At 39.5% G+C, this 18,162-nt stretch overlaps 1 protein-coding gene across 1 annotated transcript in view; it reads left to right on the top strand.

Annotated features, from left to right (window-relative positions):
• SNX25 (sorting nexin 25) overlaps window positions 1–18,162 on the top strand; it is a 78,925-nt gene that overhangs the window by 46,550 nt on the left and 14,213 nt on the right. Inside the window, exons 7-10 of the mRNA XM_031048946.2 lie at window positions 3,848–4,038; window positions 10,685–10,816; window positions 12,484–12,759; window positions 16,626–16,781. Of these exons, the coding sequence (XP_030904806.2) occupies window positions 3,848–4,038; window positions 10,685–10,816; window positions 12,484–12,759; window positions 16,626–16,781 (755 nt within the window). The remainder of the gene's footprint in view (window positions 1–3,847; window positions 4,039–10,684; window positions 10,817–12,483; window positions 12,760–16,625; window positions 16,782–18,162) is intronic.

Genomic DNA, 18,162 nt, shown 5'->3' with positions numbered 1-18,162 from the left:
TTGCAAAAATGCATACAGTGTTGTACATGTGTATAGCTTCTTCAGAGATCAGTCAGGTGAGTCAATGTGGTTGTGCATGCAGCCAGGTGGCAGGTGTCTTTAGTTCTTGAAGCTGTAGAGGAACAAAAAGTTGTACTTTCAGTTTTAGTCATGTTTTTGGCATACATACCTTCAAATGAGTTGTATATGTTCAAATGAGAAATCTTTGCTTTATGCTGCTACTATAAACAGAAGGGACAGGTCGTGCAGCACTACAATACACTTTAGCTTGTTCTTTAAGCAGGCTTTACATATGTCTTAATTTGCATTATTTTTGTTGCGGGTTATAAAGTTTGTGTGGCATTTGTTGGCATGACTGTTGTTTGCAAGACCCAGCATTCTGACTGAAGAACAGACAGTGTGAATATGTACCGCAGTTCAATGTATTTAATGCATAAAAGCTGACCAAATAGCAAAACTACCAAAGAAAAAAGGGGGGGAATTAGTTCTGAGGAATCCATTTTCAGAAATGTTTTTGGTGGATTCTATGATCTTCTCCTGGCCTAACTCAAATCAAGGTAGTTATGGAGTGATTCAGAAGAAAATATAGAAGCTTTGTCAGAAATCACTGTGGCTGTGCAAAAACGGAGTGAAAAAGATTTGTAGAAATGGCTTAACTTTGAGTGCTTGGTAAGTTTGAGCTCATTTGGACCATTTGCATTTTGATATTTTACAGTGCAAATTGAATTATCCACAGCTGTGGATTGATAAGCAGAGTTTGAAATTCTGCTTTTGGTACTAATTGCATTTGGTGCGCTTGGGAGGGGTGCACAGTACCCCACTGAAGTTCCACCAGGGCACTGCATGTCTTGGCAAAATTTCCCCTGATCAGGAGAATTATTTTTGAGGAAGTTACTAAATGACCCTTTGCTCCTTTGAGGGTGGAGGCCCTGCTTAGATGTTGTGGTGAGGAAAAGCCAAAGCAGCATCTTTCTTGTTTTGCTGATGAGGAGTGATTTTATTTGCTTTTAACAACAATTAAAAAAATATTCCTCAACTGATACCAGCTGTGAAGTTGTTAATAAGTTTAAATTATCCAAAGGATGCATTTCGTTGTTTAGTGATGAAACAGTGTGTTAGCAGCATGTATCTATTCATTTTCCTTTTACTGGAGCTGGCTGAGGGGTATGTGAGTAATTGCAAGCCTTTTCTTTCATAACTTTCTGGTTTTATTTGGTTTATGCAGTAATACATGGATGTATTGATGATCAGCTTTGCTGATACAAAGAAATGGCAAAAAAGGCTTTTAATTATGTCAGTACTTTGGTGGTGGGATCAGGCAAGAATAGATTAAAAATCAATGTTGTCTTTATAGCTCAAGATACCTTTTTGATAGGGCTTAATGTGGAAAAACTCAGAACATTTCAGATCTGAAAATCAGAGAATTCTCAAAATCTTGAAAGGAGATTGGGGTCAGGAGAAAACCAATGATATGCCTAAACCCTTGCCAACTGACATACAAATGCTGCGCCTTTTGTTGTTCATTAGCTTATCTTTTATACTTTGGGAGAGGAAGGTCATGTTCAGTGTTTGTCCAGGTTTCCACACCATCTCTCCTGCACTGCAGTGCCTTAGCCACACTTTGTGCTGGGCTGCTTTTTATCAGCCTTTTGTTTACTCTTAAAGGGACAATGCTGCCAGGCTTTCATGGTGACTAGTCCTGTTTATCCATGGAGCAGGAACAGGTGGGCAGTGTGATCTTCAACACTCTGCCCCGAGTGTTTCTTACATGGGATGTCTCCTTATGGATATGAAAGGCTGAGTGAGGCAAATGTTTTATGAAGGATCTTTTTAATAAACTAATTATTCACAGGAAGCGGATGGGTTGTAGCGCTCATTAGTCTCCCTGGAGGCCTGCTGCAATCGCAGGATGATAAGACTGAAGGTAAAACAGGCATGCTTACCTTGAAAACCCTCCAGGAATACCTTGATTTCGCTAAGAAGGGTGCTTTGGCTTTAAGGAGACAGAATGATTGTTGTGTAGCACTGTTCGTGGGTTTTCAAAGTGTGGGGTTTTAGGTATGTATTTTGAGCCCAAAGTATTCAAGCTATTGAGAGAATTGAGAACTTTTAAAAATCATCTTGGAGTAAAGTGCAGGAGGGGAAATGTTGGGTTTTAATCTTCACTTCATATTGCTGTCCACATATTTGTATTAGCTGTAAACATTTTAAATCAAGGGGAAGAGCTATTTTGTCTTTAAGGTATTTTCCTGCTTTTTGTTCTCCTTTCTTTTTTTTCTCATTAATACTGGTACCTCTAGTCAGGGAACTGAAATGCTAAATTAAATGCTCTGTTGACTTCCCTGTGGGGATAACATGCCAGGAAAACAGATGGCTTTTTTTTTTTTCATGGTAAACTCATTTTATCATTTGCTTCAGTGAGTATTATCTCTGTAGTTTACTATTATATGGCAGCTCAAATGCAGATGATACCCATTAAAACGAACAGTCTTTGAATTGAGAAGTTTCCCTACCAACATACATAAATACATTCAGTGAATAAAGTGCAATTAACAATATGAAAAAAGATTCTGGGAGGATACCTGCACTCGCATTACCTATAGAACTTTAGGGAGCTCCATGTACTGAGTTGTTCTTCAGTATGAAAGTGACAAACATAATCACATGCAGTAGTTACATGTGGCTGTAAGGGGAAATAAAAGGATGAAAACAGTCCTAAAAGGAGAAGGTACCTTAATATATTAGAAATGAGTTTAAAAGACCTGTTTTAAATAATTTGTAAGAGATTTTCTGTCTGGTTGTTTCTTTCCAGCAACTGTTTTGAAAATTGAATGCTATTTTAATCTATATTATTATACTAGCGTTTAATATTTTGAAAACATAGTAGAATGGATCTCTGTTGTTCATCCCTGAGCAATCAGTTAATCTAGAGCTGAGTACAAGCTAGGTGCTTTGCTACTGAGCTCTAGTTGCAGCCTGCAAAAGCAGGACTGTTATCATTGAACAAGAGGAAAATAAAACCAGTGTATAAATGTAAAATCAGCAGATACAAATCAGGAATTACTTCAGTGCAGTAGGGTTTTTTAATCTGGTTTATCTGCTGCTTCTTTTTTTAGACCCTGGTAATTAGCTGAAGAGGCTGGAATGTAGAATACACAAACATTATGTGTTTTATTACCAGATCCTATTCAGCTGTCATTTTCATGTTACTTCAATACTGTGCAGTCTTGGTGTGAACTGTAAGATTTTTCTTCTTAGTCGTATGGCCATTTTGAATGAAATTCAAGCAGTGTTGCTGTGGGGAGGAGATGCTGTATGATGTGCTGTTCACATCAGGCTCAAGAAATTTGAATTTGTAAACGAGATGCGTGGAAACATGTCATGCTGGTCTGGAGGGGCTGAGTCCAGTCCCTCATGGCTCTAGGTAGTCAGTGTTACGTTCACTAAGGTACATAAACCATCAGTTTCATGTGTTACCTGTCATACACCATAACTGCAGGTAACTTCCCAAAGCCATCTGATCAGTGTACATTGTGTAGTACACAAGTCTTGAGCCCCTCTGTCTTGCAACAAACTAGGAGAAGAGAGCTGGAAGAGTCAGATTTCACTGGATGTTTGAATAATGATTTTTTTTTTTTCTGAACTGTTTTGTATAAGCCCTTTAGGTATCATTGGAGAATGTTTCAAAGTCACCGTGTCGTTTCAAATACAAACTCTGCATTATCTGTTCTGATGTATGGAGTTGACTCCAGAATGAAAAATACTTTGATCAGGCAGGTCACAGAGGCAGTGGTGCAATGATATTTTCATGTTGTGAAGGACTGTCTCTGATCTGCTTTATTCTTAGATTCAAAAGGAAAAGAAACTGCAGCAATGAAAGCTGACCTACTGAGGGCTCGCAATGTGAAGAGATATATTAATCAGCTGACGGTGGCAAAGAAGCAATGTGAGAAGAGAATAAGGCTCCTGGGAGGGCCTGCTTATGATCAGCAGGAAGATGGCATTTCTGAGGAAGGCGATGGCCCTCAGAGTCAGAAGGTATAAACTGAATAGCACATAAATTGTCTGAAGGTCATTCTAAATGTGTTAGCACTGGATGGTATTATCCTCACTACCATTAATCACTCTCTTCCCTCCAAGCCAAGTACAAATTAGTTGCTTCATAGTTTGTTTAGGGAAAAGATCAGTGAAGTACCTGAAAAATAGTGATCACTCTGCCTGGGATGTTTCTACATGTGAAACTTGACAAAGGGTAAAGTGCCTCATGAGCATGTGTGATTTTTCAGATGTACTGCATATAGGGAGCTAATAAAGACATGCTAGCCACCTTTCTGAAAGTGTCAGCTTGCCTTCAAATAGAAGATTGCCAACACATGTGCAGTGTTTCTTCAGCCTTTGTTATGTGTACTTTTGGAAATACTTGCGGGTTTTGCAAACACCAAGTTATTCTAAAGCAAACACTTACTTGTGGAAAGAATTGAAAAAAATATAAGGGCTGTCATTGCAAAAAAGCTCTGGTAAAGCTGTTGACTGCTGGTTTTCAACATCACTGTAGTCTGGAATTAGAAAAAAATACTGTCATGTTAGCCAGCATCTACAAAAATAAAACAATGGCTACTTATCCTTGCTAAACTTCAATAAGTTTAGTGACTTCTTTGTGTAATCTACTCTGTTCCCTTTGGGCGAAGTACAGTAATAGATGTACTCAAATGAGAAAGTTTTCATCTTTTTTTATATAGGTAGAAGAGAAGTTATCCTTTCATGCAGAGATCTTTGATTTTTATTATGTCCTTATAATAATTGTAACTTATTGGCATGTAAGAAAAAGTTGCATGGTGGAGAAATAGTTCTTAACTGTCTACTTTGTCTGTCTTGAGTAATGCCTGAAAGAGGGCAGTTGGCTACCGCCCTCATCCTTAAAGTGTGATTTCAGACAGTATGTTATAGATGTGCCAAGGCAGTCCTGATCTGTTTCCTGGAGTGGAGTGTAGTGAGAGGTGCCAAGGAGAAAAGGAGAGAGAGAAGCATGTGGCAGCACCACATGAGCCACTGATGCCACTTTTGGTGCCTGCTGAGTTGTTATGGGCCTTACAAGATAGATACATAGTGACATAAGATTATTCAGGAACAGAATCAAGTAGTGAAAGTGCACTGGATGGTGTCAGCAGTACAATAAAACATAGTATTATTGTATTAAAAACAAAGGAATTCCTGCCTTTGATGTTGCATGTTTTATAACCTGATGGAGTTTTTTGATAGGAGCTGCTAACCTGGGGTTGTGTATCTTGCAATTATACCTATGAGCACCTCCATATTGAGTTAATGGTATTATTAATAGGAACTAATACTCCTTGCACAGGCATTTGTTGTAGTGGTGGCAGAAGCAATAGGATCTGCTCTGTTTCTAAGCTTTTGATGAAGTTTCTATGAAGAAGCCCTAGAACCCCTCCACATCCATGTCAGCATAGGAAACAGCAAAAGTGCTGCTTTCTTCTGTTGTCCCCAGCTCTCTTATCAGGAAACAGGCCAAGGGAGGCTGAATGAAAGATGGAGGCCTCGCTGTTCTCTTCTGAGCACTGAAAAATGCTCAGGGCTTGGCTTATGAAGGGGGCTCTCTTTAGTGCTGCTTCTTCCCATCCTCTTTCTGCACTGTGGTAGCTGCAGTATGGGTTATTTCAAGGCAGCTAGTTCTATTTTGGATGCTGGCCGCTCCTATGTGGGCAGTATTGACTGAACGCTCAGAACACTTGGAACATTTTCTAAGCAAAAGGGAAAGGCATAGTTTGGGACTTAGTAGATAAGCTAATGTTGGTATGCTGCTCCCGGTGGCCCATAATTTCTGTAAATTTAGAGTCTGGCTGTGCCAGTTTTTCTGCTAGATAGCACTTAACTTGCAGAATAACTAGTTTGTATAGAAGAAACTGGAAGCTTGCTTTCCTTCGAGTTACATGGGATGTAACTTGAAATAAGCATCTACTGATGGCGTTTGATTTTATGTAAGTGTAGTACAGAAGCACAAATACAGTATTAACTCTGGGGAATATTTGGTATTAGTTGAACAAAGAACAAATTGACTACTGACCTAAACTTGTATTTTGGTTTTACTTCTGCAACCTACAGAAAGCTTCCTCTTTTCTGCAGTAGTAGAGGAGTAATAACACTGCTGGTGCTATTATGGTTTGGATTATGGTCTTAAATGTGGAGGTGGATTATTTGGAGCTGTCGATGTTCCTCTTTTACAGATTTAAGAAACAGAAATTAGGTGCTTTGAAATACTTTTTTTTTTCTCCTTTCACAGCAGAAGCTAATTATAAAACAGTGTCAGTTTTCTGTTTGACTAGGTAGTCCTGTGACTTTTATGTATTTGACTTTGCATATGTTTCACTCACCTTATTATCCTGAATCTGGGTTCTCTAGGGAGGTCATGAATGTGTAAGTTATAATCAAAAGCTTATAAGCAAACAAGCAAACAAACCAACCCCAGCTGCTTTCTGAGTCTGAATTCTGTCATTAGCTCCAATGCTGATGTATATTCTGTCCTTGGTGGTAGATTTGCTTTCAGAGAAAATGCAGTTTAAATTAGTGTAATATATAAAGCATCTCTTCTAATCTACTTATGGTCAGTGCAGGTTTAGTCTTTTTTCGTAGAAATGTTACCTGTATAGTAATGCAGTAATTATTGAGTTCTTGTTGTCCGTGTTCATTCAGCAAACCATTTGTTTTCTCTGTTGTCTTCAGCACAATAGCCACATCACCACATCTGTGATTTAATGGATGCAGTCACAGCATCTCCTTAGCAGAGCTTTTTGTGAACTGCAGGTGGTAAGAGGAGCTGTGGCATTCTGATCCTGGACTAGATGTGAAACAGCAAGGAAATAGCCCAAGTGTACTTTTGAGGCACAGGAAGTTCATGTTCATAAACCTGATGAGGAGCAAGTTGAAACTCCTGCAGAAGGTCTTGCTTCCAGCATGTATAAAGACAGGCTGAGAAAGCTGGGGCTGTCTGTTCAGCCTTGAGAAGGGAAGGTTGCATGGAGACCTCATAGCAGCCTTCCAGCATCTGAAGGGGGCCTAAAAGGGTGCTGGAGAGGGACTCTTCATCAGGGACTGTAGTTATGGGATAAGGGGCAGGTAATGGGTTCAAACTTAAACAGGGGAAGTTCAGGTTAGATATAAGGAAGAAATTCTTTACTGTGAGGGTGGTGAGGCACTGGAACAGGTTGCCCAAAGAAGTGGTAAATGCTCCATCCCTGGCACTGTTCAGTTTCCAGGTTGGACAGGACCTTCAGCAAACTGGTCTAGGGTGGGACGTCTCTGCCCATGGGAGGGGTGTTGGAACTAGATGATCTTAAGGTCCTTTCCAGCCCTAACTATTCTATGATTCTCTCTATCCGTGGATAGATGCTGATGTAGCTGGTGACTGACAAGACTTTCACTGTGATTTCCGAACTTGAGATCATGTTGTCAGGATACTTCCTGGTACAGAATTTGGGGATATAAAGAAAGCAAGCTTCAGTTGCTGTTCCCCTGTTGCCTGCAGATGGGGTGTCTTACAACAGAATTTCATGAACATGTGAGTCTCAAGGCAGGGGTTTTTCTGTTGGTGTATGTGCAGTGAATCATTCAGGTACCTTATGCAGTATAAACTTCCTGATAGATAGCTAATTGTTGCATTTATTTCAGCTACTGCTCTGTGTGACAAAGATAACCTTATGATGACTTGCCTCTTCTTAAAAGATAATTAAGAATATAGGCTTTCATTTTAGTTGGTGTACAGACAAAGCATTGGTTACTGTTCTTGAAAATGCAGCTTGGAAAGAGACATTTTTCCAGTGTAATGTCTGCAGTGTGACTGTGTCATCATCCCAGCAGAAAACAACCAGTACTGGCCCAAATTCTGTTTACTCACCCAGGATCTGCAGTGCTATTATCAGATTTATTGTGGTTATTCATTGTAGGCCAGTGTGGTTGTAGTCAGTGGGAAACTGGTGTGTTGCAAAGAAATAAGAGTACTGTGCATCTGTGTTGTGTCTGGTGCCCATACAGGTCCTTGCAAATTAACCAGTTTTTTATGTTCTTCTCCAGAGAGAGGCTGTGACTATCTTTAGGGATTTGCCAAGACCACCTCTTTGCTTTGTAGGGCCAAGAACGAGGCTATTCTGTGTGCCTATGTTAGGGATGCTGGTTAGAGCACCCTGCTTGGAAAAAATAAAATCCTAACGTCTTCCTAGTCTTTGGCAGAGCTTGTGAGCAGCTGTGGTATGCTAGCTTCTTCCCTGTTGGAGCAGGGAATTGATGTAGCAGTGGTAAAGCTGCTGATTTTTCCAAGCCCAGAAGCTGCTCTCGAGTCAAAAGGACTTGAAGGGATGCTGTTGAGGCTGATCATTCTAAGATTATATCTGCTAACTGGATGTTAGATTTGAGGGTATACACATGCCTTAAGATAAGCTTTTCTGTCTACTAATTTGTCTTGTTCAAGTATTTCAGTTTGCAAGGTAACTGATAGGAAGTTTATGTAACAGCATTATTAGGCACCACCTCTTTAATTACTATGGGGCAGCTGTACAATGGGTCCTTTGTTAGGAGGGACAGATAGTTACACTTGCCTTGCTCTCTGCAGCAGCACTTAACCCACAATTAATTGTGGGAGGGGATGTTTGTTAATTATACCCCCTTTCTGGATGGAGATACTTTGGATAATAGAGGCATAAAGACCAAAGTGACCTCTTGCTCAAGAAGAAACAGCATGTGCTCTGCATTGTGATTTATTACCTCTGTTATCATATATAGAGCTGAAATTCCTGGAGATGAAGATCTCTGTTCAAGAGGCTGTAAGACCCTCTTCTGCTTGTGTTTTAAATCACTGTCCTTGATAAAAAGATTGAATAGAGAATAGGATGATGCACAACAATCAGGCTAAACCACAGACTGCCCTTTGAATTGTTATCTCTGTGTGCTTCTCTTGGACAGTCTGATCACCATTTCTGTAGTAAGTCTAGCTTCAACAAGCCTGACTCTGTGCTATTCACGGTGAATTACAGTGCAGCCTCTGAAAGACAGAAATTTGTGTTCATATACCTGAATAGTTCTGAAGCTAAGAGCAAGCCATGCTCAGAAGGTATTGGTATGGTAAAGGATGAAGAGAAGAATGGCATATGACTGTTGATAAGAAACTTTGTCGATGAAAAGGAGCAGTTCAGCTGAGACAAATATCATTTACTTAAATACTGCCCAAAATCTGGGGAAGCTGTTTCAGGAAAAACATAGGTAGCTAGGGTTTTCAAAGAACCTTCTTTAGCTTGGTTTATTAAGGAAGTGACTTGTGGCACATGGATGTGGTTTCTTCCCGTACAGCTTGAGTCCAGCAGACTGTTTTTCCTAAATGTAACTTGGTGCTGGAATCTCACAGGTACTAAGCTGAGTAAAATAAATTATCTTCCCAGAGAGATGCTGATACATGACCTGAATTGTAGTAGTATTAGGTATTGAAAAACCTGCATTAGAAAAATACGTCATGGGTTAATATGCCTTAGCCTTGGTTTGAATTCATGTCTTGCTCCATACCAAATTATCTTTTTTATAAAATGCAAAGTCATAGGAAGCTAAGTTTCATTAGCTGCAGTGCTTAAGGACCTACTTTTCTTTTAAAAGAAAAAGTTGAAGGTTGGTTAGTGTCTGTGAGGTACAAAGCAAGAGACTATGACCACTCTGGTGTATTTGAATTCCTGGCAATATAAATAATGGCACTAAATGAATTACATGAAAACTAGACTGAGCTGCTACACTGAAATGTTGGAGGGGAAGGGGTGGTTGGTTTTGATGGTGTGCTTTGAAAATTGGTTCTATTTTTCAAAGGAAGCCAAGGTTGTTCAGTTTGTTCAGTGTGGGAAGATCTGTTCATTTTGTCAGGGAGGTGTTTCGTTTCCAGGTAGGTGTTTCTCTCGAAGAAAAAGCCTGGCTTCACAAAAATAGTAGAGGATGAGGAAGCAATAATGGCTTTTTAATCCAACATCTTAATGGTTGCAGCATTTGCTTAGGTGTGGGAAGTATATGTTTCATTTCCTTCTCTGCTTGACACCCTCCTCTCTCATCTCAGGAAGAGTCCTGAGCATTATATTACAGCCTGTACGCTTTCCTGGCTGCATTTCTGATAGATGCTTTTCAATAACACACAGTTAACGGGATGCCTTAGCTGCTAGGGTAAAGAACTACACTCCATCTTTCTGGGTCCCTGGGAATAATTGAGATACATCTCAAAGCTCTGTGGCCTGTGGCGTGGCAACTGCTGGTATAACTATTTGTTTGAATCAAGCTTGTCTCCTCTGCCTTGCAGGGACGTGAGAAGTTAAATTTTTGGCAGTAGTATTTCATAAATGACTTGAAATGCCATCTTAGTCCTTTGAAATATAGTCTTACCTCCTGGACAGAAGATAAGTGGAAATAATTTCTGCCTGGTAGGAGCATAGATGTGTTTATTTTTCAAGTACTTCTAACTCATAATTTTTATTCTTTAAAAATATTTTTCTTTAAATGAAGCTAAACTATTACTGTAGAAGGTCTGTGCACTTGAATCTAGTACACATTCATGGTGCTCTGTGGGCACACCAAGTGAAAAGATTTTCCTCATGAGGGATGGAGAGTTAGGTTTTTTCCCAGGTTTTATTCTAAGTTCTTCTTTCTTCAGATTCTTCAGTTTGAAGAAATTTTGGCCAACCCTTCATACCGAGAGCACTTCCGAATCTACATGGAAAGGATGGACAAGATGGCTTTGATCGGTCTTTGGGAGTCTGTGGAGTACCTGAAGAATGCTAACAAGGTGGAAGAAATTGCTAGCCCATGCAGCTTGTACATTTAATGGGAATCTGCTGCTTGGGATGCTGGTGTTACGAAATGTCTTTGTACTTACGTTATTAAAACAGCGATAGCATAGGATGGGTGCTAAGCAATATAGGGGGGTTTTATCTTGCTCATGTCAATGTTTGAGGAGAATGTGCAATTCAAAATTGTGGGCTGTTGTTATGATGGTTTCCTGTTGTTCTTTGTAACAACATAACCTGTAAAAAGGATACTGGATATGCTAAAATAGTAGAATTATTTCTCGCTCAATCGGAGAGTTAAAAAAAAATAACTTACATTAATGTTTTGGCTTTAGTTGTATCAGCTCATGTGAAACTGGTAGTCTGTACATAAACTTCTCATCTTGCCAGTTAGACAGGTAACCCATTGAATCCAAAGCCATGAACATTTGTGTATATATGTTTTTAAAATCCTTCTGAAAGAGTGACTGTGCTTTGAAAGATCCCTTAATCTCCCCGACTCCTATTGCTGTATGAGCAGCTAAGTTTCTCCAGGAAATAATGCTGTATTATAATTTGTGCTAAGACAAAGTAGGAATGAGAATTCTGGAGCCAGGTATAGGAAATACAAAGTTGCAAGAAGTATCCTGGAGCAATGGGAACAACCAACTCAGGCTAGGAAGTGTTCATAAAAAGGGTTTGTCATGCACGTTAAAGAGAGTTGTATAGATCAGTTTTGATTTGCAAACTGCTCATGTTTGGAAAAGGTGCTGTAAATCATTTTGTGACCTTTCAGCTGTGATTTCTCATTTTGCTTTCAAAACAATGTGTAGTGAGTTTATTCAAGACTTCCCATTTTACGAAAGAGATTCTAACACAGTGTGCTTGTCTTCCTCCATGGAACATAAATGTGGTCTGCCGCTACAGGGGCAGTTCTGATTACAAAAAGGGAGCAGCTATGCAGCCATGTGGCTGTGATAGTGTCATATGAGGCAGGCCAGCACATTGTGCCATACTAATGGAGTGAATAGAACCTTTTTAATTTGGGTCAGTTTAGAGAAATAATAATTTAGAGAGATGATCATGGACTGTGCTGCATGACTTCGTCTCTTTACTGTTCATTACTGCCCAGTTCAACTCTATGCACTGTTCTGTGCTCAGTGGAAATACCTGGCCTTGTGTACTCATAAATGTCTATTCAGTTATGCTTTTTTCCTGTTTCTTTTTTCATTTCCCTCCCCCTCAAAATTAACTATGGTAACATATAAAGAGAGTTGATCTTAATAAGAAGACAGGAGAGCCAGTACTGCTGAACTCTACGATCTGAACTTAAAATGGTGACCACAATGTTGCTCTAGCACTTTTTCCTTTGAATAGCAGCTTTTGGAGCACACATTTAAAAGCAGTGGGTGCTTCTTCTCCAAGCAGCTATGGTAATTTTAGAACACAGATGTTTCTTCACTTAACAAACAGGGATATTAATTTTGTGAAATCAACTGCCTAGCATAGGTGCAGAGGCAGAGTGCTTGATCTCAGTAAGAGATTCACAGGTGTGTTCTCATACATCTGGGCATGAAATTAGTTTGATCATCCTTCAAATTATGCACCAGGATCCTGAGTCATCCTGATATTTTTAACATGTTTTCATTATTCTCTTCTCCCTCCCCCCTCCCTCCCTGCATTGTAGGCTGAAATACCTCAACTGGTGAGTGAAATTTATCAGAATTTTTTTGTGGAAAGCAGAGAAATACCTGTGGAAAAATCCCTTTATAAAGAAATACAGCAAAGTCTCGTGGGGAATAAAGGAATTGAAGTATTCTACAGAATTCAGGCAGATGTTTACGAGACTCTAAAGGACAGATACTACCCCTCATTCATTGTCAGTGATTTATATGAGAGATCAGTCAAGAAGGAGGAAGAAAGAAGTTCTGTTCAGCTAACTCCTGAGGACAGAGATGAAGTGGTGAGTCACACAGACAGTTTCTTTCACTGTTATTTAAGGTGATCTGAAGATGACCCTGAGTAAAGCATACAGCAACATCTGCTGTCCTTGAGCTTTGGACTACTTTTTTTTTTCTGATGTATTTATAAATATCATCACTCCTGTAGTGTCATCAGGCAAACCTGATATGTTTGCAAGCTCTTTGAAACAAAATGGTACAAAATGACTGCTTAAACTTCATATTAGTAGATATTTCAGATTTCTAAGCGTTTTGTATTTCGTATCATTTATTACCCTCCTTAGTATCAGAGAACTCAAAATACACCCCATACAAGCTCAGCTGCTCTGCTTTTCAATGAAGGAAAACACACTGAAACATCAATAGGGTTCTGTCTAGAAGTTGTCTGTCCCCATCCCCTGTGCATTTCCTTCATTCTAAGTGCTTTTTAAAAGCTGCAGAGAAGTGGAGGAAAAAGTAATGAAAAATAGGATCTTAGTGCTTTTTCGATAATTTGTTGAATAAATGAATAGGCTGTGTTGGAAAATAAAACTGATTAAAATAGCAATAGAACTGTAAATACTAAAACAGGACATTCAGAATGTCATAAGCAATAACCCGATGGCAGCTGTCTTGGGACCTTTTTTTTTCAGTGGGTTCTCTAAATCAGTCATTGTTGGGAGAACTTGTGTTAAGTTTAAGAACATTTTGACAAGAGCATCTCAGACCAGTGAGCAACTTTAAGTCAGGCTGCCGCTTCAGATCGGCATGGGTGTCTGCATTTTACACGTGACCTTGCGCGGGACAGACTTTGTCTCAGACTGGCTGTGAAGGGACAAAGAAGCAGAATCCAGAGATACTGATTTACATCCTCCCCTTTAGAAACAATTTTTCCGGAACCTATGGCTTTGTAATTACTGCTTAACTATGACTTTCTGTAGGTGAGCTATTACAGTCTCGGTAGTCTGCATATCAAGAAATCTGCAGAGATGAGCTGTTATAAGTAAATTGCTTCCAATATTGAACTTTTAGAGCTTGCTGGATTTTTCATTGTTTGTTTCTCCCTGTATTCTTGATAAAAGATTCAAGACACGTTTTCTGCTTTTGCTGCAAACTCAGCTATGTGTTGGGGGTGGTAGATGCTTCAAAGACTTTCTGTCCTTGTGTTTGCAATTATTAGAACTTTGAGTAAAGGCTGTTCTTGGTTTTGTCCAGAAATTTCTAAACATTGTGCTTTTTAATCTCTTACATATATTTTACGTATAGTCTAACAGAGATAGCTGTTTCTGTAAGAAAACTGATGCAGCACTTAAGGGCTAGTTGTCCTCTGTCAGATAACACACCAGCATCATCTGTCCTTCCTCTGAGTCTGCTGGATCTGAAGGCTGAGTCTGCTGTGAAAACTTAAATATTGCCAAGTTGGCTTACATGGTTAAAGTTTTTTTCCAATTTTAACAACAAATGAAGTAGCATATACTGTTAGAGCATCTGTCAATTGGAGCAGTCCTAGTAGCGCTGTGCCATGCTTCATGGTCTTCAAGGTGAAAATAAATAAGAGTTCCTTTTTTCTGAAGCTTTCAGTGCTGTTTAGATGTTAGTGAAAATGCACTACTGGCTAATAGGTTTGGGATTTTTCCCTCTCCATGTATAGGAAGCCACAGCTGAGAAATCCTATGTTTCTGGAAGGATCGATATTGTTAGCAAATATTGTTTTCATTTTAGTTTAAGTTTTGGAAATCTGTGTCCTTGCTTCCTGGGGGACTGTGGGAGTTAACTATGTTAATTCTCTATAAATATACTGTTAGAGCTGGATAGGTAAAAAGGCACCTAGTGTCCTCATCGAGGGGAGGACAAAACAGTGAGCCCTGGTTAAACTTGAGAAAATCTTATCAGAAGATTGCAGTTGAGGATGCCAGTCAGCTGTTTCTGCTGCATGTGAAACAAGCTCTTTCTTCTTCCTTCCACTCTGGCATGGCTTTTTGCTCCTTGGACAATCCTCCTTTGAAAAGTCCTGAGTAGATGTGAAATACAGAAGCAAGCAGTGCCTGCGTTCAGCACTTCAAGGAAATAGGATCTGGTGGTTGCATCAGTGTTGCACGTGTCAGATTGCTAAAATAAGCCCGAAGTCTGTGTTCTGCAGGACTTGCAGAAATGTAAGTCGTTATCAGTTTAGGAATCAGAGGAAAGCAGGACAGTCCTTTATGATCTCAGCTTTGAGTGTGTTGATTGTTTATTTGATAGATTTGATGATTTGAAGGCAGGTAACTTGTTACCTTGTAGTTTTAGCATTTTTGTGATAAATCCAGTTTTTCCTGTGTCTGAAATGTTGATGACAGAAATCACGTTAGGCTACCTCTGGGAGCAGAGCCTTACTAATTTGTAATTAATTGAAATCCTTTGATTACTAGAACCAAGCTTCTTCATGTGAAAAGTTTTAGTTCTCCAGTGCTCAAAACAGCTGTTTGAATTCTTTTTTACCTCTGTGCTTCCCAACAAGTGTAAGGATTTGGTTTGGTTTGTTCCCTATTTTGATGGTTTTGTTCAGTAGTGTTTTGAATAACATTCAGTGTTGTTAATTATTATTTGTATTATTGTTGTGCCAGGAGATGATAAGTAGCTTCTGTAGACTGACCTCTGTCTGCATGCTTGGAGGCAGTATCTTACCTGCCAGTCCATGGAAGCAGACAGAAGAAAGGACAGGGCTGGCAAATACAAAGCTGGAACAGCGCATGGATTTCATAGCGTAGACCTCCTAACTTCTGCATTATATTACTCTCCCTTAGGGGGATCACACTAAGGAGATTATATCTATTTTCAGGCCTTTTTTACTAAGATGTAAAATAGTGCAGAATTTGCAGTAGGCTTGTCTCCTCTAAAACTTGTGAATTTAGTAGATTATAAGACTTCCTTCTGTCATCTTTTTGTTAATTGTATAAACGTAGAGCTTACTTAGTAGGAATATCATTCGCAGAACACAGAGCTCTCTCCTTCATGAGGTGAGATTCATAGCTTCCCACAGATAAATTTAGATACCTTCAATCACAAGCAGGTCTCAAAGATCTTTGAACATGGCAGCAGTTACATCTCGGTGCCGTGTGTGCTGTGTCTCAAGGTCTCTTCATGCTTATTTGGGGAAGTACAGTAGGAAAGGTGAGGCTGAGGTAAAGACGTTAAAGAGAATGTCACTGAAAGGTGTGAAAGTTCCTATTTTTTTGCATGCCTATAGTACACAAGATGGAAAAAGTTGTTGATTTGTCTGAATGAGTATGAGAAATGATTTATGGGTTTAGGGTAATGCGTATGAGCTTTTAACACATTTTTGTTAACACGTCTGAAAACAGCAGTAAAATCTGTTTATGAAGAGAGAGGACATGGTTTAGATTGTCCTGCAGGTTGATAAATCTGTCTTCTGAGAGTTTGTGGGAGGCAGGACTGTTTGTTAGAACTGTGGGGTGTTTTGGTTTTGTCCTGTGTTTCCCCCATCTCATTATCTTTCAGTTCAGAGCTAAGTATTTGCTTTTCTGTCTGGCTCTGAATATTGATCATGACTACTAAGCTGTTGTTGCTTTTAAAATAAACTTTGATTCTTCCTCTTATTTACACTAAAGCCTTAGCTTGAAGGTCATTTTACATGGTTCATAAGAGTTGGCAAAGAGTTGTGGTGTGAGTGGTAATAAAGCTCTGTTGGTTCTGGGTTTTGGTTGGTTGAGTTTTTTAACAGACTTGCATTTCATGTGGGATCTGATGGTTGGAATATCCATTAGAATCTGTTATACCTATTTTTATATATATCAAGAAGTGTTCATACGCATAAAATGCCTATGGAGCAAACAGTATTTGTCTCCTTTTTCATATTAATGATGCAATTACTCCCATTTCCTATTCCTAGAGCCAAGGTTGTGAAGAAGCTACTGAAGAATGCAGCACAAGAATTAATGAACAAGCCAGTTATGCTGTAAATAAACTTCGCCAGCTAAATGACAAACTTGAGTATAAAAAACAGGCTCTAAATTCGTTATGTAATTCACCAAAACCTGACAAAAAGGTAAGTACCTTTAGTGTCTTCAGTCTTTTAATATTATGTACTTGTTAGTGTAATATCCAATTGTCCCAGGGTTTTTTTTTTGACAGGTCAGATTGCTATTTCAACCAGCTGGTTAGAGAAAGTGAAATGAGAACTTAATTAATTTTACCATTTCTTTTTTTTAAAGCTATTCTAAGTAAAATTGCAAGTATGATTTATTGGTTTTGTTTGTCATAGAGTAATGGCCATTTTCCCAGAGGTCTTGCTGCTATGTCGATGGCAAATAGTATTTCCTCCTTACATCCCGACCCGCATCTATTTGTGTAATTCTTTATGGTGGCTTGTTTGTCCCTCCTGCATGCACAGCACTGCAGATGAGGGATGTGCTGGTTAACTTCCGCTCCCTCTGCTGGCCTTGATACAGCAGCACAGTTTCATAATCTACAGTTGTGTCTGGCTTGCTCTGATAAAGGGGGAAAAAAAACCCAACCCAAACCTATAAAAGTGACTGATTTCTTTTATAAAGAGTTAGGAGAAGTCTTCAGGGCACACTTTCATCAGTCTAAAAATTCTGAGGGATATATAACTGTCTCTCTGGGCTTGGATTAAAAGAAGTAAATCTTTTTCTCTTGGCAAAGTGCAACAGTTAAGCAATCTAAGAACTTAGGCAGCAGCAAGTGATTTGCATTTGGCTTAGGCCAACTCATTTGCATTGCTACTGAGGATGATACTGCAAGACTGTTGTTCAGATGCAGCAGCTGGGCCAAACTTTTGAGGTGCAATGAGGTTGACTGCAAATCGTTGACAGTGGGCGAGATGAACAAGTAGCCAAGGTGTCTCCCCAAAATGCTTTCATCCTAGGAATGGCAAAAATGTATGTGGGCATTAGTCATTGCTCAGAGCCTGGGTTCAGAGTGAGTGCTGAGATGCTGGTCTAAATAGAGGTTGATGCCACACTCATTCTCTGCTGGCATATCTCTGCTTTCCCACTGAAAGAAAGATGTGGACACTAGCATTTGAGGCCACCATGGTTAGCTTCATTCCCTCTGTCCCTTCCACATCTCTCTGCTGCAGACAAGTGGAAATGTGTCCACAGCTGTTCTGCTGTGTTCTTCTGTGTGTGTCCTCAGCTGGGAGAGGATACCCCTTATTTGTCATTCAGCTGCTACTGTTCAGAGTGGTGAGAGCACAGATGTGTTCTTTACCCCCCAGTGCCTGTGTTGCTGCAGTAGCATTTACCTGTGGAGCTCTTAAATGGATACTTGGAGTGGTCAGTGTTGAGAGCACCTTATCACAGGTACATTATTTTTTCTCCTCCGGATGTAAAAGTAAAATCTGTTTCTTGATGAGAACATCTTTTTGAATGTGTTCTTTCCACAATAAGTCCTTTCCTTTCCAAAAC

This window comes from Melopsittacus undulatus, chromosome 7, assembly GCF_012275295.1.
Source record: "Melopsittacus undulatus isolate bMelUnd1 chromosome 7, bMelUnd1.mat.Z, whole genome shotgun sequence".
In the NCBI taxonomy this organism is placed as follows: domain Eukaryota; kingdom Metazoa; phylum Chordata; class Aves; order Psittaciformes; family Psittaculidae; genus Melopsittacus; species Melopsittacus undulatus.
Note: the sequence above shows the minus strand (reverse complement) of the source record. Positions and strands in the feature narration are given on the sequence as shown.